This window comes from Caretta caretta, chromosome 8, assembly GCF_965140235.1.
Source record: "Caretta caretta isolate rCarCar2 chromosome 8, rCarCar1.hap1, whole genome shotgun sequence".
Taxonomy (NCBI): Eukaryota; Metazoa; Chordata; order Testudines; family Cheloniidae; genus Caretta; species Caretta caretta.
This window is the reverse complement of record NC_134213.1, coordinates 50,061,084-50,081,622: the sequence shown is the minus strand read 5'-3', so window position 1 is coordinate 50,081,622 and position 20,539 is coordinate 50,061,084. Positions and strand designations below refer to the sequence as shown.

Below are 20,539 nucleotides of genomic sequence, written 5' to 3'. Positions count from 1 at the left end.
GTTAGTCTCTAAGGTGCCACAAGTACTTTTTTTTTTTTTTTTTTTAAAGAAAGATTAGAGAGGCTACAAAAATAATGGGGGAATTCAATTATCCCCATATTGATTGGGTACATGTCACCTCAGGATGAGATGCAGAGATACAGTTTCTTGACATCTTAAATGACTGCTTCTTGGAACAGCTAGTTCTGGAACCCACAAGAGGAGAGGCAATGCTTTAGTCCTAAATGGAGCACAGGATCTGGTGACTATAGCTGAACCATTTGGTAATAGTGACCATAATATAATTAAATTTAACATCCCTGTGGGGGTGACGACACCACAGCAGTCTGCCATGGTAGCATTTAATTTCAGAAAGGGGAACTACACAAAAATGAGGAAGTTAGGTAAACAGAAATTAAAAGATACATTGCCAAAAGTGAAATAACTGCAAGCTGCATGGAAACTTTTCGGAGACAGCATAACAGAGGCCCAGATGTGCCTACCTTTAAGATGCAATATAGGCACAGTGTGGTACGCAATAGAAGCACACTATGATACTTGCTTTTTTTATTTTTTGGTCTCTGCTCCTGCCTGATTGGTTACTTCCAGTTTCACATGGTGTCCAGTTGACCAGTCAGTCCGTAACTCTGGCGTTCGTATCTTTGAGGTTCTACTATATTTAGATTTTTCAGAAAGCCTTTGATAAGGTCCTTCACCAAAGGCTCTTAAGCAAAGTAAGAAGTTTAGCGGGATAAGAAGGAAGGTCCTCTCATGGGTCAGTAACTGGTTAAAAGATAGGAAACGGTAGGAATAATGGCCAGTTTTTAGAACAGAGAGAGGTAAATATAGTGGTGTGCATCCCAGAGGTCTGTATTGGGACCAGTACTGTTCAACATATTCATAAATGATCTGGAAAAAGGGATAAACAGTGAGGTGGCAAAATTTGCAGATGAAACAAAACTACTCAAGATAGTTAAGTCCAAAGCAGACTGTGAAAAGTTACAAAGGGATCTCATAAAACTGGGTGTCTGGGCAACAAAATGGCAGATGAAATTAAATGTTGCTAAATGCAAAGAAATGCACATTGGAAAACATAATCCCAACTGTACATATAAAATGATGGGGTCCAAATTAGCTGTTACCGTTCAAGAAAGAGATCTAGGAGTCATTGTGGATAGTTTTCTGAAAACATCCACTCAATGTGCAGTGGCAGTCAAAAAAGCAAACAGAATGTTGTGAATCATTAGGGATAGATAAGACAGAAAATATATTCCCTGTATATAAATCCATGGTATGCCCGAATCTTGACTACTATGTGCAGATGTGGTTGCCCATCTCAAAAAAGATATATTGGAAGTGGAAGAGATGCAGAAAAGGGCAACAAAAATTATTAGGGGTATGGAACAGCTTCCATATAAAGAGAGATTAATAGAACACACTTTTCACCTTGGAAAAGAGACTACAAAGGGGAGATATGATAGAGTTCTATGAAATTATGACTGGTGTGGAGAAAGTAAATAAGGAAGTGTTATTTACTCCTCATAACACAAGAACTAGGGGTCACCCAATGAAATTAATAGGCAGCAGGTTTAAAACAAACAAAAGGAAGTATTTCTTCACACAGTGCACAGTTAACCTGTGGAACTCTTTCCCAGAGGATGTTGTGAAAGTGAAGACAATAATGGGATTCAAAAAAGAACTCGATAAATTCATGGAGGATATATCAGTGGCTATTAGCCAGGATGGGCAGGGATAGTGTCCTTAGTCTCTGTTTGCCAGAAGCTGGGAATGGGTAACAGGGGATGGATCACTTGATGATTACCTGTTCTGTTTATTCCCTCTGAAGCACCGGGTATTGGCTACTGTTGGAAGACAGGATATTGGGCTAGATCAGTGGTTCCCAAACTGGGGTTCACGAAATGTTACAGGAGGTTCTTGGGGGAAAAAATTCCCTAATGGCGGACAGAGCTGTCTCTAGGGACTCCGGGCAGCACGTGGCCAGCAGCCCAGAGCCCCTGGACTTCCAAGAGCTAAGCAGATCAAAGCAAGCATATCTATCACACTGAGGAGATTTAAACTTCAAGACTCATAAGAAATGGAAAGGGAGGTGGATATTTTTTGCTGTTTTTAAAATTAAATAGGCAGCTAATATTGTTTTTTAAATTATTATGAAGAACAAGTTTAAGCTTTGTTGCAACGTGCGTTGTTTGCCTGGACTGCTCAAGACCTGAGTGCTTGTGTAGGAAGAACTCTTTGAATTGGCTTCTTAAATACCTTCATGCTGTTTCACATCTGATACTCCTTGATGAAACATAGGAGCCTTGTCTTATAACAGGCTTATTCAAAGTGATACAAGCTATGAAAGTGAGATCTTGGAAGTGTGTTGCCATTTTCATAATGTATTAATACTGTAATGATAATAATAGTGTATAATAAGCATGTCATAAAAACAAATTTTGTATTTCCAAGATCACTGCTTTTATAATTTATACTCAGGTAAAGAAGAAAATCCCTGGACATATTAATTTTTAGGAGGGGGTTCGTGAGACTTGACATTTTAGTGAAAGGGGTTCACAGGTTGTTAAAGTTTGGGAACCACTGGGCTAGATGGACTTGTGCTCTGACCCAGTATGGCCATTCTTCTGTTAGAAAAGGGTATTCCTTGCTTTTTTTTGCAAAAATGTAATCTTAGCCCTGGTCTACACTAGGACTTTAGGTCGAATTTAGCAGCGTTAAATCGATGTAAACCTGCACCCGTCCACACGATGAAGCCCTTTTTTTTGACTTAAAGGGCTCTTAAAATCGATTTCCTTACTCTACCCCTGACAAGTGGATTAGCGCTTAAATCGGCCTTGCCGGGTCAAATTTGGAGTACTGTGGCCACAATTCAACGGTATTGGCCTCCGGGAGCTATCCCAGAGTGCTCCATTGTGACTGCTCTGGACAGCACTCTCAACTCAGATGCACTGGCCAGGTAGACAGGAAAAGAACCGCGAACTTTTGAATCTCATTTCCGGAGACTGCGGGAACTGTGGGATAGCTACCCACAGTGCAACACTCCGGAAGTCGACGCTTGCCTCGGTATTGTGGAAGCACTCCGCCGAGTTAATGCACTTAGAGCATTTTCTGTGGGGACACACACACTCGAATATATAAAAACGATTTCTAAAAAACTGACTTCTATAAATTCGACCTAATTTTGTAGTGTAGACATACCCTTACTTTTATTCCGTGTCTTCCCTTCCCTCCTGCCCCCTCGCGCTTCCCAGCTGTCTGGCCCTCTTTTTCTCTGCTCCTCTCCCCCAGCACAAGCTTCTGTCCCTTTTCTAGTCTGCTCCCCTGGCCTTACTGCACAGCCACCTTCTCCTTCTCTTCTTGGGTATAGTGCTTGCCTGCCCCATTGCCTGCTTCCACTGTGTATTCTGCTAGGGAGATATGCAAGACCCTGTAACCTCACTCCTTGTGTAGCATCAGCCTCTAGGAGTAGTGTATACTGTATATAGACAGACTGGCACCTTTACTTCCAGCAGCTTTCGTAAGCCTGCAGGGTCTGAAGACCCCAGGCATCTCTAGAAACAATGGGAAAAGAGGAGCCATGTGACGTATCAGTTCTCCACAGACTGCCAGCAATTGAGCTGTGGACCACAGATACAGGTGTGGTACTGCATTACCCCATCTAGGGGTAGTTAATTATTTTTTGTGAAGGTCCAAATTTCTTGGTCAATGTATAGTCAAGATCTAGACTCCAGAGAAAATAATGATGATCATGCTAAGTAAAAAAAGATTTTGGGGTCCACTGAAAAGTGTCTGGTGGTCTGAATTTGACCCACAAGTCTGCCTATTGACTACCCCTGCCCCAGACCCTTGAAATTAGTTGCTTAAATATATAACATCCATTAGCGGACTTTCTAAGTGTGAATTCAGTGATAGGTAAAGATACAATTTAGTCACAGAGGTCATGGATTCTGTGACATTTTAACAAACCTCTGTGACTTCTTTGGCTTCTGTCCCCCCCTGCTTGGGCTGTCAGTTCCTTCCCCTACTTCCCCCCAGGACTTGAGCTTCAGTCCCCTGTGGCGGTCAGTGCCCCTTCCCCCTCTTCCCCAGTTATTTTTAGTAAAAGTCAGGGACAGGCTTCCATGAATTTTTGTTTATTGCCCGTGACCTGTCCCTGACTTTTACTAAAAATAACTGACAAAATCTTAACCTTAGTGATAGGACTTGATACACTAATGCTGCATGCCTGAGAATGACCAAACTGAGTTGCTGTAAGCATATCAAAAGTGCCAGTGTTAATAAGATTTATTATTGTAAATAGAGGTCAAACCATTTCTTGAGCAGACATTGAGGGTATCAGTAACGTAAGCAGTTTATGAAAACAAGCATCTCATTCCCATCTTGTTTGCATTTCTGTTTATTTTACAAGATATCATTCACACAATGAAAACAAGATACTGATCTAAACATGTCTAACAATTAAAAAAGTAAACATTTCTTCTGATGATGTACATTAATTTACACTTTTAATAACAAGTGTTACCTTTACATTTTTATATGATACATGGATTGGTTATACAGCGACTGATTGGCAGTATAGAAATGTTCCCAAATCCTATGTCTAACACAACAAAGCTCCTGTAGCTCCCTAGTCCACTAGCAGTGTATTTCTTTTATAATTAGAGATGGACCCAAATCAAGACTGTGCAGCTGAATAACCCAACAGGTGGGGAACCTTCACGCTGGATCCAAGCTTTGCAGCTGGTCCCTATTTCAAGAGGCTGAATAAAACCCTTGGAACTGAACCCCCTTTAAATTTTGGAAAACTAGGGATCTGGATAGGGCCCATCTTTGCTTGCACTTGACATCATTGTATTTTCTGCTTAAACTATAAAAAAGATTCTCTCCAGAGTTGGGCTTTCTAAGAGCAGGTGATGGTTCTAAGTGAAATGGCTCCCAATACAATTCTTGAAAACCTCATCCACATTCATTTCCTCTGGGGGTTTGTTGAAAGGAGGGAATCAGGAAAAGATGCCAATAACATTTTCTCTTGTTTATATGAATTGGTAGTAGGCTCAATGTATTATGTAAAATACAAAAATAAGAGAAACTGAAAGGAAATTAGTACAGCCCAGGATTCTGGTGGTTATCAAATCACATGAATGAAATTTGTGAACTAGACTCTTCTGATGTATTTTATCTCCTAATTCAGTTTCCTATATATTATTCTATATATAATATATAGTTTCCAAAGATGCATATATGCTCCTTTACAGGTTAAATAAAAACAAGTCTCACTGAATAAGAAAATAAGGGAAGGAAGTAAAGTTCTTATTTCTGAGCCATATTTTTTCCAGGTAAAAATAGGCATGAAATACATTCAATAGCAAACCACTGGGAGTCTGGAAGAAATTAATGACAGCTCTGTATTCCTGAAGGGCAAACCTGTACAAAGTGAGTAATGGTCATGAAATGTTGTTTTGCAGGCCTCTGAACTAGGAAAGGTAGGGTTGTAATTAGTGCTTGTGTGTAGTGCCCTTATATGCTCCAGTTTTTAGTTCTCATTATGAATCTCTTTAAAACTGGATGCTTTCTATGTCTCATAGCCTAGTTTTAGAGGGTGCATTAGGGGGTGTTCAGAAGTCAACTTGCGACATTTTCTACACTGAATAGTTCAGAATGAAAGGGATGTAGTGTGTGAGCATTTAGCACTATTTGGATAGAAATGCTTTTTTTGTGGGACACCTCTCCATGGGATGGTTAGTATAATAATCAGACTATATTTTAAGAGGAAAATGTATGGTGCTGCTTTACATCTGTGGGCATATGTAGCGCTATATGTCCAGTAAAGACAGCTATTGAACAACTGACTACTTTACAAGGCATCATCCACTGATGGCTGCTATGGGTTCAAGAGAACTATCATTGAGCTCTTAGTTAAAACCACTGCCTAGATGTTCAAATGTAAAACATGTACTAAAGGCTTCTCTAGGAGATGAAAAATAACAAAGTTCACATGTTCAGTACAGGGATGTCAGAATTCAGCCATGCACACTTCCTACTGAGAGGTTGTGGCATCAGGAAAGCAAGATTTTTTCATACTTAATTTGTAAATCATGATACTGTAGCAGCCAGTATGGGCAGTTTTTCTACTCTGCTAAAGAACACTACCACCAAGGCTAGTCAGCATATCACAAACTCAACTCCACTGGTGAAATCCTGGCCCCACTGAAGTCAATGGAAGTTTTTTCATTGTCTCACTGGGGCCAGGATTTCACCCCTGGTGTTTGCAACAAAACCTAATGCTGTAATGTATTTGTCTCTTCTCAGACTACAGGAGTCTGCTATGACGAATATACTCTGGTATTGAGGGATGAGTTTCTGCTCTGCCTGACTCTCCTTTCTTGTTCTAGTGAACCGAGATACCTCGCACCTGCTTTTTGCTTCAAACTAGCTTTTTAATGAAATAAGAGAACAAAACAAAATACGCCAGCATAAAACAGGAAATTCAATGGCTAAACAAAGTCCTGCCATACAACTTATAATACAAAAAGATTTTTTCTGTTTATCTAAAGATAACTTAGCTATAGCAAATGGGAAGATGTACAATCTAATGAGCAGGGCAGAGGCTGGGATGTGTGTGTCAGCTGGCTATATGATTCAGTGCTTTCCTTCTACCGAGGACTGAAGCATAAGAACCTTGAGCAATTTATCTGAATGAAGGTAAGTCATTAACTTTTCAATTTTTTTTAAGTAATATGAAGTATGCACTACTATTTTACATAAATTCAACTTTGATCCACAAAGATATGATTAGTGAATCGATGTACCATATAATTAATCCAACTTTTTATTTATCCTGTTAGGTGTTTCACCCAAACTTGTGCATAAAGTGGAAAAATATACTTGTTCTTTCTGCATTGTGCACCTCAGTGAGGCCTTAGTATCCACAAGATTAATAACTGCACCAAAATATATATTTTACAGAGACTTGTTTCTTTGTGAAATTAAGGCCATATTTCAAAATTACTTGTTCTGAATAGAAGTAAAAATAAAAATCCCCAATAACGCTTGCTCCTTACATATGGACAGACGCAAATTAACTTTAGTATAACTGTTGGAACTGGGTATGCATTTTGATATTGATTTAAAAAAATAATTACTTCCACACTTTGAGTTATGTTTACTGTTTCAGTGCTGTTTGAACAGATACACATTCGCTTCAGTGAGACTTTCAATTCAGGAAGTCTCCCATTGAAAAAAATCTGTACAAACATCAGCCTTTACCACATACAGTATGTCAGCCAACCCTGAAGGTGCACATTTCCATCATATACCTAATTCTGTCTTTCACCACTGAGAGGGCCAACTAAAACCAATTTTTTTATCCTTATGACAATCGTAGGTTATTTGTATATACAGCCAGGAAGTGGGATTTTACCTCCTATCTTGTAACCCTAAAGTCTTGTTAGCTTTCCATGTTATTGAATATCACTGTCATTACAGTCAGGAAAGTGCTATTTTATTTGTTCTTTCACTGATTCCAACAAGATTTACAGTTTTTAAAGTCTAAAGGTTATTCATTCTTCTAATTAGAGGTGATAGACACTCAACCTGGGATTGGAGGGTTGGGGGCTGTTAGAAAAATCAAGCCTCTTGGATCATAATCAGGAGTTAAAATTCTGTCATCAGCACTGGACTGATAATTTTATTGCTATCACGTGAAGGTAAAATAGAATCCAATTTCCTCTCCGATAACTGTAACAGCTCAGCATGGCTAACAAGTAGCAAACATTTTTATGACTGGAGACATGCCAGAAAGTGCCATTTTTAAATCACTTTTCTGTTTATACTGCATTGAAGACCTTGTTTGGAAAACAATATAAATCAACCTCTAGGCATGATTGAAATTAAAGGATTGGAATTTAAATGAGAAATTTGGACAGAACTGGTGGTTTGATACCAGTAATAAAGTTGGCTGTGAGCACAGTACTCCTAGTATTACAATATGGTAATTATCCTAATGTATATAATTGTCACCTCCAGTTTATTACATAATTTAGTTCAAGTTTGTTAATTCACTTTCCAGTGACACCTCAATGCTGAAATTAATACTTAACTGAATAAAACACCAGCGTTCCTGTCCAGTGGAATTACTAATAGCAATAAGCTGATTATGGAAAGCATGCCAAAATAGTTTCATTTGAAGAACCCTCTTATTTTTGGTTCCACTCTGTAACAACATCTAGACAAAACACTGTTCTTCCATGTAAGTTTATAAACCATTCTAAAGAGAGGAACTTAACTCTTTTCAGCTCTGTTCTTAGAAAAAAGAACCTACATCACCAAATTGCAGGACTTTTGCTGCCTACGGATAGTGACTACATTTTGATTTCTACTTCAAACAGCTGACTGCTCTTCAAAATGTCTCATTTGGCATAGGGTAAATATTAAAACTTGTACTATATGTAAAAATCTTCTGAAAATATACTTGAAAATGAAGCAGGATGTGAGTATCATTAAACTTTATTGTACAGAGCTGATAAAATATTGCATTACTTAAAGTTTAAAATCAAAACAGGGCTAATGTCCCTGGAACATGGGGAAACAATGCACAACTAACCTCTTGTCCAGCAACAATATTTATCTGCGAGACCTTCTTATAGACATGTTAAATATAATTAAAAAATATTTCCATCAGTTTAAGCAATAGTTTAATTTTTCATGAAATAAGTATTTCTATAAACATTTATGATAAAAAAAGACAACTGCTTTTGCACTTCAACTTAGAGATATAAAACAAGACAATCGTGTTTTCAGACAGACTCAAGAATAATCATCAGAAAAGTTTACCTCATGAGTAAAGTCTATTATCTTGCATTTTTAATATTTTGTCCTTTTAAAAAAAAATACAGGAACTTAGGGTTCCCTAATAAAGTGTCAAAAGTAAATAAACTGTTCTATGGTGTTTGTTTCTCCTGTGCAAAGAGAGTATTTTGATTTGATGCTTCCAGTTTTGTGCCAAGTGCAAGCCTTAAACCTTGGCCCAGTGTTTCATGTGAAAATGTTTCCACCAACTTTACCCTGGGGGGAAAAAAAGCTTTTATTGCACAGGGGTAGTAGAATGTCAAAACTAAGCAAGGTTTCAAATCTACTTATTGGCCAAAAAAACCCCAAACAAACCTCACCCAAGGAATATATCCTTCCCTTTGTTCTGATGGAGGGAATCATTTCTCCAGTTCAGAAAATAAAACATAGAATAAGAAGGGAACTAGAAGATTTCGCTTTAAATTCCAGTTCAGGTGTGACACACAAGAGTTAAACAGTGCTGCCACTCAGCGCCTGGAAGACCTGCGCTCCTTGAATTTGTGCAGGAAGCTAATTGCCAGAATCAAACACACACAATATTCGCAAGGAACATTATAAACACATGTGCTATGCCAGAGAGAGCACAAGACTATCTTGGTTGTGACTTAAGACTTATAATGAATGGGAAATGCTTCACTGCAGGATGCAATCACCATTGTAAACTTGAGATGATCCCATGGCATGAGTATGGAGCAGTATAGAGCCTGGCATTATACTGTGCTTTCTTTGACAAGATTTATGCTGCCCTCCTTCTTTCCCAAAAAGAAAACAGCTGTAGTTATAATTAGTTCACATACTAAACACTTAGTTCTGAATTATTTGATCCATCTTAACATCTAAGCATATAAAATAAAGTGTAAAAGGATGAAAGTTTTGGAACGTGGCTTTCAGGAAGGCAGGTGGGAAATAAGTATTCAACATAAAATTGGATTTTTTTAAATAACTTCCCTTTGGAAAGGGTCACACCAGAATGAGTAAAGACACTGAAGGATTTCACTTCAGTGCCTGCACTCCTGCCTTTTGTCCTTTTCCCAAGAGGAGAGACCCCTGGGAAAATCCTCCAGGGCTTCAGTTGCTTTATTCTTTGTGCTCTTGTGCCTGGAGTCTGGCTGGAACTATGTACTGCTCTCTTTGGGTGGCTGGGATGGTGGAGGCAGCTGGGGTGGCTGTGTGCTCGTGGCAGTTTTGATAGAGTTCAGGGTTTTGCTAAACCAAGAGTTTTTAGCAGCTTGGATTTCATTCATAAGGGTTCCTCTCTGGTGCTCCAGTTCCTAAGGAAGTAGAATAGTCAGAGTTGATCAGAAAATCATTGATTAGAGAGGCATCTTCAAAGTCACTCCCTTTAACTGAGTTCTTTCCTTCTACAGTCAGGGGATGGGGAGGGGAGAGGCAGTAGAACTACAGAAGATACTACTACAAATTAGAACTCTTTCTTTGAAGACCAGAGGGGAAGAGTGAAAAAACATCCCATTTTTCTGGGAATTCACAAAATCAGCTATGTCCAATTAGATTGGCATAAAGTAAACCCTCAGAGGTGATGTGTGGGTGTAGCAATGGTACAGATGAGCATATAGACACACTGTAGGCAAACAAGATTTAATCTATAGGAGGGTAAAAGACAAATGGTATGGTGCCTTGATGGCTTGGGAGCTGTGTGTAGAGATGTCTAGAAGTAGAACAATAGTATGAAAGGAAGGGCATATCTTGAGCTGCCACTGAACCAATAGAGGAATGGTAGTGTCTGAGGAGTGGAGGGGCTGCCTTGCTTGCAATGAAACTCTTTGCCATGGGTACTGACTGATGCCGCAAGGGATGATACTATGCATGATGGATGTACTATGCATGATGGATGTTTTGACTTGTGGTGAGAGCGACTCCACAAGCTTAGCAGAAGAGGAGAGGGTACTTCAAGAACAAAAGGGTTGACAACAGACAATCATATGCCAGACAGGACTGGGGTAAGTTAGGGCCACAAATGAGCTATTTTTTGGACATAGCACTATGTTATTAAAAGGCTGGATTGTGTTTTATAGTCATTGCCATGGATTGGGAATAATGTACAGTTACATTTACCCCCAGCAGATCTACAGGAGGCATTGAGTTTCATACCCTTTCCAGAGCTCCCTACCATGCAAGTTAAATGTGGCCATTGTGCCACCCTTTAAGAGGGTGCAGTATGCATTCTTCTGCAGTGGTCTTAACCCCCTTTGGCTGGGCTAGTCTTGTAGGGAGTGCAAGAATGACTCTATTCAGCTTTGGTGCAGGAATGAAAGGAACAGGAGACTCCTTTCAATTTGGCTATGTCTACAGGGCTTACCTTACAGTGGCACAGCTGTGCCTCTACAGTTATACCTCTGTAAGATCTCCTGTATAGCCACTCTTTGCCAGCAGGACAGAGCTCTCCTGCTGGCAAAATAAAACCACCACCAATGAGCAGCGGTAGCTTTGTTGGCTGGAGAGTGTCTTCCCTGACCGACAAAAGTTTTACCAGTGGAAGTACCAGTGTAGACATAGCCCTTAGCGTCACTGCATAAAAGCAGCATTCTAGCATCATCTACACTACAGAGCAGAACCAAAGTCAAGGAGACAGTCACGTTGCAACTAAATTCCCCATAGAGTAGATAAGGCTTAATACAATCAGTCTTTTCTGCAGTAAGATACCTGTACATATACCTGAATTTTGCACTTTGCTTCCACAAGCTGCAGTTTGGTCTGTGCCAGTTCCAGCTCCATCTCCCTCAGATGCTTCTTGAGGGCATCCTTCTCATCATCTCTTTCTGTTCCCCGGGTCTCTCTGCTTATAGCAGGCAGCTTCAATGCTCCTTCCTTACTGAAAATCTCACTGCAGTGTTTGCAAGCCATCAGTTTACCCTGGAACAGCCAGAGAATCCATTTTTAGCTATGTTACAGATGTCCTGTTTCCTGGAAGAGCCGCTCTTTTATGTTAGATTACCATCAAAAAGCAAATGAAGCCACTAAGTGTGTGAGTGTCACATGTGGTGTTACCTCAAATGATTTTAGAAGTTCATGAACAACAGATATGGGCACATGCACCAGGATAAGAATTCCTAATACTTTCACCATTTTTTCAACACATCTAGACTTCAGAAGTCACATTTACCCTCTTGTTGTCAAGACTTGTGATATTTTTGCAGTACTGCATTAATGTTAGCATATTTGTTGACAAAGTAGATTGCAGGGTTTTTTCTCTGGCTCAAACTTGCTGCTTTAAAAAAAGAAGAATACCTTTGATCAAATATTAAGGTTAATATGGCTTTTGGCACAAAAAATATACAGCCATGGGATATTGCTTAGAAACCCGCTCCCACCCAGGTTTTCCCTACTCGTCACAAGCGATCACTCTATGCTGGATGCAATGGCCACTACTTTGCTATTAATACTGGCATGTAATAGTGATATTATCTTACAGAATGCTCCTAGTGTCAAGATCACCTGACAACAGCAAGTTCCATACTGGGTTGGCTTGAAGAGGTGCTTACAAATTGACTAACAATTTGTTCCAGGAACTTTTCAGGTATCGAAGTTAAGCTGGCTGGTCTATAATTCCCTGAGTCCTTTTTGTTCCCCGAGTTTAAGATCTGTATTATGTATTATCTGTATTATGTTTGCCTTTCTCCATTCTTCTGGGGCCTCACCTGTCCTCCATAAGTTCTTGAAGATGGTTGCTTCAGCTATTTCCTTAACTACTCTAGAATGAATTTCATCAAGCCCTGAATACATCTAATTTATCTAAAATATTCTTTAAACTTTTCTTTCCCTATTTTGGCTTGCATTCCTTCCCTCTTGTTGTTAATATTGGGTTGAATATCTGGTCACCATTAACAATAGCAAGTGTCTGCTAATGTAATCCTGCTGACATGGCACTCAGACCACTTAGTAAGAGTAAACAAGTAAAAAAATTTACTGAAATGCTTTAAGAAATTAGATGCATGTCAGTCTTTATTCTTCTAAAATTACAGTTTCACAACAGTAAGTAGAGTGGCTGGTATTGACATTTCTGAAATGTCTTTTTTGGTATGAGAGGGAAGATATGTATGTTGCTATACTGCCAACTACTTGTAAAGCATGTGTAAAACCCTTGGTTTAATGTTTCATAAATAGTAGGCAGTAAAATATTTAACCCTAGTACAAGGCAGACATTTGCCACTGGATAGCAACAGTTATATACTTCAGAAAGTTTGAGAACTACAGAAACAGAGGGAGGGATTCCATGTACGTTGCTGTGAAGTCCCTTATTGGGGAAAATTCCGCTAGTGGGGAGACTATGTAGGACAACCAGAGACAGCTCTATGCAGATCTCACAAGGCCTTGGTGTTCAGGACAGAAGGGGGATGGTTATGGAAAGTCTAGGGCAGACCAGGCCAGCCCACCATAATTAAGAGCAGCTCCCTGGTCTGCCCAGAATCCATAAGTCCAAAGCAACCTTTGCTCTCTCTGTCTTGGGCTGTGCCTGTGTGCACTGTGCAAAATGGAGATGCACCCCAAAAGCTTTCCCTTTCTCAGCTTATTAGAACGTATAAAGACTTATCCTTCCATGCTTCCTGCAAAATACATACATTTCTGCGGGGGAAAATACAAGCATTCTGTGCACTCTAGTTTGGAAACTCCAGCATACCCGATATCCACAACGGCATGGTGAAGGGACATGTACTCTACAATTGTTTCCATCCTGTGAAACATCTGAGAGGGTAGTTTAGACCATCTTCCTGGCTCTCAAGGCTGCTACTATACGGCTGCAGTTCAGATTCCTTTCAGTATTTTACTGCCAGCATCTATGAATATTTGAGTTAGACACTTCACATACAGAGGCCTCATTCTCACCTTCACAACCTCCAGTTCCTCCTTACTTGCTGTCTGTTGTTTCTCCAGCCTGGTACTCAGCTGGGAACAAATCTGGAAGAGAGAAAACAATCCCTTTTATAAAGTTTATTAAAAAAATTTTTTTTGTGGTACATTTCAGCAGTATTTTATTATAGCTTCACCGAAATCATACACCGTCATTTCCTCAGAATGAATTAATTAGTGGTAGCAAGGCTGATGAAAAAGGTCTAAATGGTAGTATTCAAGATGCAACCTTAACACTGAGATTGATTTGACTAATTTCATGGGGAGCTGGCCTACATCCTTAGCCAGGAGCAGGGCAAAAGAGGCAGTTGCACTGTAGTGGGTTGGGAATGGCTTGATAAGGAGGTATTCTTCTCTACAGAAAACGGCAGATTCCACTTGGACAACTCCAGAAAGAATATAACTGTCTACAATTCATGCTCTCAGAAAACCTGAAATGAGACATGCCCTGGTCAAAAGTACAAATACGAAAATGCTGAACAGTCAGCTTGCCTGAGATGGGGAGTAGAAAGACGTTAAAAATGGTTTACAAATAATTATATGAAACAGGAATTTCTCGATAAATGTTACTTGTTTATATTCCGCAATAATGGCTGTGGTTTTCTTTATTTCAGATTCCGCCTTCTCTAGTTGTTTCCTGAAGATTTCCTTCAGCTGGAAAGTTCAAGGAGAGAAATCATATTAGTAGGTGTGCTTTGAGGAATTTTCCAACATGTGAGTGATGACTTCACTCTTGAACATACTCTGCATTTGTAACAACACTATAGCTCTTCATTACCAACTCCCACTACTTGATAAAGCCTGGTATTAAAAAAAGACTTGTTATAGCCTCTGTTTTAGTCAATGTGCAGTTATCTTTTAGTAGTATGATTGTATTCTCAGCAATATGAACAGCCATTTAAGAACAGGGACATTTACTGTATATCTTTGGTTGGGAAATTCTGCTCTAGAGTATGGGGAACATCTTTGATTATGACTGAATATAAACGAGCCCACTAGACAGCCAATTGTTGTTTAGTGTTTGAGTTCCCCAGATCCATACTCAAATATAATTTTCTCCTGAGTGAAAAGGAAGGCAGAACATGCCAGGATCATCACAATGACCTCTCCAGCCCAAATGGCTCAGAATCGCAGTACTGACCACCTATATGGCAGTGCATTAAAATACCATTAAATCCCATCCTGCCATTCAGCACCATAAAGCACACAGAGACCTTTCAACAGAAGTGAAGGTCTCTCTTGCTAGAGGTAGTAAAGCTCTAGCGACAGATGGAGAGAGGATGGGACTCTCCAATTTAGAGAAACAGAACTATGAAATTTTTTTTTTTTGTGGGAGATTGATAACCTTTTGTTAATGCAATGATGCCAAATAAGTCTCATTGCTTCAGCTTCTGTTTACAGACAGTTATCAAAGAAATCCTCAAGCATGATGAGAGGGGTTTTTGCTATTAAAACACACTTATATGTAGGTCATTGTCCAGGACTTAAAATAGCTAAACGTTTAAAAAAAAAAAAAATCTGTAAACCAGTATCAGGTGAGACCCAGTAGGGAAAAACATCATTTCCATTCTGTTCTTGGGCTTACAGCCTGGAAGCACTTAACAACTCATAGCTTTAACTTGTTGATTCAGCATGGCAAATTCTATGCAACAGCCATGCCTCCAGCTACGTTTGTAGGTTCTGAAGAGGGTCTGATTAGGCCTCCTTGGGTGTGGGTGTTTTACATAGTGGCAGTAAAAAGGATGTTGGGAAACCGGATTAAATGTTGGAAAAATGGGACCCTCAGAGCTCCAGTAGGAACACAAAAGATGCTCAGAAATAGAGAACTTTAATTTTTTCTCTTTATGTGCATTTTTTATTTTCACTCTGACTTAGAGAATGAATATTTTGAGGGGCACTAACAAACATTTGATACCATTGTTTAATACTGACCCTCAAATTCTTGTGGTGTGTGTGTGTGTTTGGTTAGGTGGGAACACTCAAACAAGTCTTACCTGGGCAGTTTCTTCTTCTTGCTTCCGCTTTTCTTCCTCAGTCTCCACTAGTTTCTGTTTAGTCAGGAGAAGCTCCTTGTTCAGAACATCTGCTTTGTCTTCAGCCTGACAATCAGAAGGGATGAGCTAAAAAAAAAACTTGATGCAACTCTGCCTCCTATGTTCTCCCACGCTCACTTTTTGCAGCAGAAACACGTTTTTTTCTAGTAACTGCTTGCTTGGTTATTGCATTATGTTTCAGCTGCTGTGCAAATGCCACACGACTATTTGATACTCTAACAGAAAATGTGCTGGGCCATATTAAGAGCAATTAAGGATCCTGGATCACGTGTGAGACTCCTGGCTTATGTTAGGGTATGTGTGACTCTGATGTAAATAAAAGGAAGACTACGAATTAGAAGGGAGGCAGCATGGTATAGTGGGTTGGGTTCTCAACCAAGCTCCCATGTGACCTGGGCAAGCGGCTTGATCTTTCTGTGCTTTGGTTACCACAGCTGTAAAATGGGGAAGATATTACATCACAGGAGAGTTGAGAGTTTGTGTAGCACTTTACACTTTCAAGTATTGTTTGTATTACAATACTTAGAGTGCAGGTCAATATAAGACGCAGAAGAGCATTATCTACCATTGTAAAAACACTGCAAAAATATTTTCTGGAGAAGCCAGATAATGCATGTTGGTCAGGATGTGTGAATTTGATCCCTCATTTGAAGAGCTAGGCATGATGATGAGATATTCAAGAGTACCAGAAATGTCTTGATCTGGTGGGGGTACCTTGCTAGCTTAGCTGACTACAGTGAAAAAGAGGTTTTGCCAGTGTTAGGTACAGTCAGTGGCTAGGTAACTTCTCCATTTCACAGATTAATATTGCATCGCAGCACTCACTCTGTTTGATAAGCAAGTTGATGGAACAGGCAGTGGTTGTAGCCAGAAATAACTCACTGGCTGCAAAATCATGGGAAAAAGCACTGCAAAATGATTGATTACCCAATGCAGAAATTGTTTGTGTGACCTGCAACATGTTTTCCCACCATCACTGGCACTATAGCTTGCTTCTTTGCCATGCTGCCACTGGTTATTAATAGTAGTTAAATGCAGAGGATGGGTGAAATCCTGGCTCCACTGAAGTCAATGGGAGTTTTGCCAGTGACTTCAGTAGGGCCAGGATGTCACTCAAGGTGCTATGAGACAAGAAGAATGTCCCTACCGTTAGAAGCTTACATCTACAAGAATAACCAAGATGCAGTGGGGACACCCACAAGGTTTCCTCCCCTCCCCCCAAACACAGTGAGAGGAGTTAGTGTTCGGGGAGGAGGGCAAAAGAGATGAAGCAAGTCTTTAGCAAGGATATGAATAAGAGGAAGGTGGGAGGATCAGTAGGTCATTCCACACAAAGTGGCAGTATGACAGAGGGCACAAACAAGAGAATAGTGAAAGGAAGGGGATAGTGATGCTAGCATCTGATGGCGCAAAGGAGGTAAGGGGATAGTAAAGGGGTCCTGCCAACTTTAAAAAGAAAAAACAAACTAACCTGTTTTAGACCCTAGACCAGCAACATAATACATGGTTCAACATAACCATTATAAACACCTGAAAGAACTATCTGAATATCAGTTCCTTTTTCTGTTTGCTCAGTCCCAGGTTCTCATCTGCCTAGCACCATCATAAGTGTCATTAACTCTTGTGGGGAAGGAAGACAACAGTTGCACATAGAGAGACAAAGCTATTGCCACAGCAGGGGTGAACTACAGGTAAAAAAGCCACTTCAATCTCCTACATAGAAGACAGCTAAAATATGAGAGCAGGAATGGGCAGAAAATAAGCAGCTGTGGAGCTAGCAAGTGTTACAGTTTGGCATGTATTTCAACTGCTGCTGGGGAGGATACATCTCCTAGCATCCCACAAGGTTTTATCATCTACTCCTAGCCTCCAGAGACATTGCCCGTATCCTTTGCCTCTTGTGCATCTCCCCCATCAGTATGGCTCAGGCTCTTAGTCATAACTGAGCCCAAAACAGCAGACACTGACTTTTAAGAGGTAGAGTAACTGCAGGGTTGTAGCATGGACTGTATTTCTTTATGTAAGTTGGGAATTGTATACAGTCAAAGCACAGTCCAATTCAGATACCCTTACTCATACCACGGAGCACCTTACCCCACAACAGTGCCTACTGGCTTCAGTTTGAGTAAGATGCTACTCACTGAAGTAAGAGTGCAGAATCTGTCCTGTTTATTATTTAATACATTGTTGATTACTAACAGTTCACCTCTAAAGAATGTAGCAGAATACATTCTGAAGCGCACTGCATTATTGCAAAGAGATAAGACAACACCCCAGTTGTGTATAACCTTCCCAAAGTCAACCTAATCATGTGAACAGCTCCCCCAGCACTTGTCCTCTGTGCCACAGGTTAGGTTTTGTAGGAAGCATTTTACTGATGGAAATACTACACATCTCAACTTTTGGTGCTAGCTCCACATAGCTTTCTTGGGAGTGCTGTCTGCTACCTTGGTAACTGGAGATGGGATTAGATGGTTTTGGAAGAGTAGAGGAATGTGTGAGGTGAGAGACATACTGGATGACATTGTAGCAATTTAAAATTCTGGAGAGCATGGCATAAATTTTTCAAGTTAGTAGCCATATTCTGATATTTGCATTAGAGATTAAGGTCTATATTTTCCAAAACAGACTGCAGTAGCACAGGTAATTTGGTGTCCACTGGTGCCAATATTTGTGCCTGCAACTGCATCCATTAGACACTTAGCTTCTTGACTGCAGTTACAGATCAGGTAGCTAGGCATCTCATGGGAGCAGATAAAGACAGACACTAATAATAATGCCTTCAGTTTTGCACTCATTCAATTGTGAATGCAAAATACTGCCATTGTCCTCCCCACCACCTAACATTAGGAGTTCAGGCTCAGGCCTGGCTACAAATCAGTGCCTGTGTTACCTGGTCCAAGTCATTTCGGAGGGCTATTTTGCTTGTTACAAGTTCATGGGCAAGGTCATCATTCTCCTGTTCCAGCCGCATGCTCGCTTCCTGGAGCCTGCGGTTCTCCCTCTGCAGAAAGAGAGGAACAAATAGGAGAATAAGTTAATTCTTATCAATTTTAAAATGAAGGAACAAAGAAACAAGTGAATATTTTGTGGGTGGGTATGAGAGTGAGAAAAAGTGTAAAAACCAAGAAGGCATGAGTGCACAGTTAAGGCAGGATTGCTGCTGTGGGAAACAACATTGAATTAAGCCAGCAGATCCAGTACCCCATCTGACAGAGCCTGTTTAGAAAAACTGAAACAGTGCTATGGAAATGTATCTTGAAGGGCAGTGATTCCAATTCCGTCCCTGTGGTGCTCTTTACAAACATATTTATTTATGTTCAGGCCCAAATGACACACTGATTGTAGGCTTCTCTGAGTGCAAAAGCACCCTTTTTACCAGAAAAATATTCTTCTACATGGTGATCGTTAAGGGAAATTGGTTAGATGATAAAATCCCACACAAAACACAGTGGTAATGAACAAGAGCCATTTTCAAGAGATGCTCTTAATAGTCTATTCAGGTCCAAAATAGAATCTGTCCTGTCCCATTTTACTAAATATTGATTTCAAATCTTCCATAGGAATATTATGTTCTGAAAATGATGTAGAATCAACTGTCCTTCCTCTGCTGGATCTCAAAACAGGGCAGCCTAGTAATGAACCTTTCTCTAGCTCTGTTGACTTGCTTTTCTCCAAAATCTGTGCCAGTGGATTCTAGTGTGTATTCAAATGACATCTGCCAAGAAAGAGTGCAAATGGGGAGAAGGCCTTTCTTTTTGAAATGTATACAGACTCCAGAACAGTGATGCAGATCAACTCAGAAATGAAAAAATATTCAATGTACAGACTGATTCTCCCCTGCCTTGTACCTTGTGTAGTCACCTATCCCTGTGCAAAGTGGTTGTAAAATATTACCAGACCAGTGTAAGTAAATTAGGGGAGAAGGGAGAGAGGAATAACGAATGCATTTTTTATCATTGGAATGATGTTTCTTGTCCAAGGGCTATAAGGCAGAAACATTTGTTAAAGATGTCTCAGGGTGAGCAGACAGACTGCCAAACATATTCTGAGAGTCCCCATCAAGCAGTTGGCTTGAGAAGAATGGGCTAAATATGGGGATCTTAAATGAATTTGCAAAGAGCAGCAGATTTACTTGCCTTAGCCCTTGCTTAATGGCTTCTAGTCTTTCATACCAAAGAAGGGACGGGGGGGGGGGGGGGGGGGGGGAGAAATCTATGAGCTATGTAAAATAAAGACAAAATTTCAAGTTTTTATGAAGAACTTCCTTATGACTGAAGAATGGAATTCTCCACATGATAACATTTGACAAAGATCATCTTTTCACTTGAGGACAGATGTCAGTTTTTTCCTTTGAACAAAAATAAAATGAAATATATTACAGCCTCTAAGATAGCAAGATACTGCCTCTGTAATATACTTTCATGAGTTACTCAACCAAAACATTGCTTCAAAACAAAGAATTCTTGAACCCACTGCATAAACGTGCTACTCAGCTTTCTTAATTTTCCTCCTACTCCGCAACTATGTTCCTAACAATCCTAATGGAAGATATGGGTAAGGCATTTCCTCTCTTTAAATCTCAACGGAGTAGGGTTGCTAACCCTCCAGGATTGCCCTGGAGTCTCCAGGAATTACAGATTAATCTTTAATTAGAGATTATGTCATGATGAAACCTACAGAAAAACCTCCAGCCAAAATTGGCAACCCTGCAACAGAGATACAGTCCTGTTTTTGCTCCAACATCTTCCTGCTGCAAGAGTATTTCATATGCT

General features: G+C 40.0%; 1 protein-coding gene and 1 long non-coding RNA gene across 8 annotated transcripts in view; one reads left to right on the top strand and one right to left on the bottom strand.

Moving 5' to 3' along the window:
• LOC125641344 (uncharacterized) overlaps positions 1 to 20,539 on the top strand; it is a 40,785-nt gene that overhangs the window by 2,646 nt on the left and 17,600 nt on the right. Inside the window, exons 2-3 of the long non-coding RNA XR_012669642.1 lie at positions 5,334 to 8,419; positions 14,325 to 14,424. This is a non-coding gene — a long non-coding RNA (uncharacterized LOC125641344). The remainder of the gene's footprint in view (positions 1 to 5,333; positions 8,420 to 14,324; positions 14,425 to 20,539) is intronic.
• RABGAP1L (RAB GTPase activating protein 1 like) overlaps positions 8,485 to 20,539 on the bottom strand; it is a 551,596-nt gene continuing 539,541 nt past the window's right edge. For all 7 annotated transcript variants that reach the window (XM_048861147.2, XM_048861149.2, XM_048861146.2 and 4 more), the window contains 6 exons: positions 18,658 to 18,768; positions 15,705 to 15,809; positions 14,281 to 14,364; positions 13,687 to 13,758; positions 11,518 to 11,715; positions 8,485 to 10,115 (listed from right to left, as the gene is read on the bottom strand). In XM_048861147.2, coding sequence (XP_048717104.2) covers positions 9,960 to 10,115; positions 11,518 to 11,715; positions 13,687 to 13,758; positions 14,281 to 14,364; positions 15,705 to 15,809; positions 18,658 to 18,768 — 726 coding nt within the window. In that variant the 3' untranslated portion in view covers positions 8,485 to 9,959. The remainder of the gene's footprint in view (positions 10,116 to 11,517; positions 11,716 to 13,686; positions 13,759 to 14,280; positions 14,365 to 15,704; positions 15,810 to 18,657; positions 18,769 to 20,539) is intronic.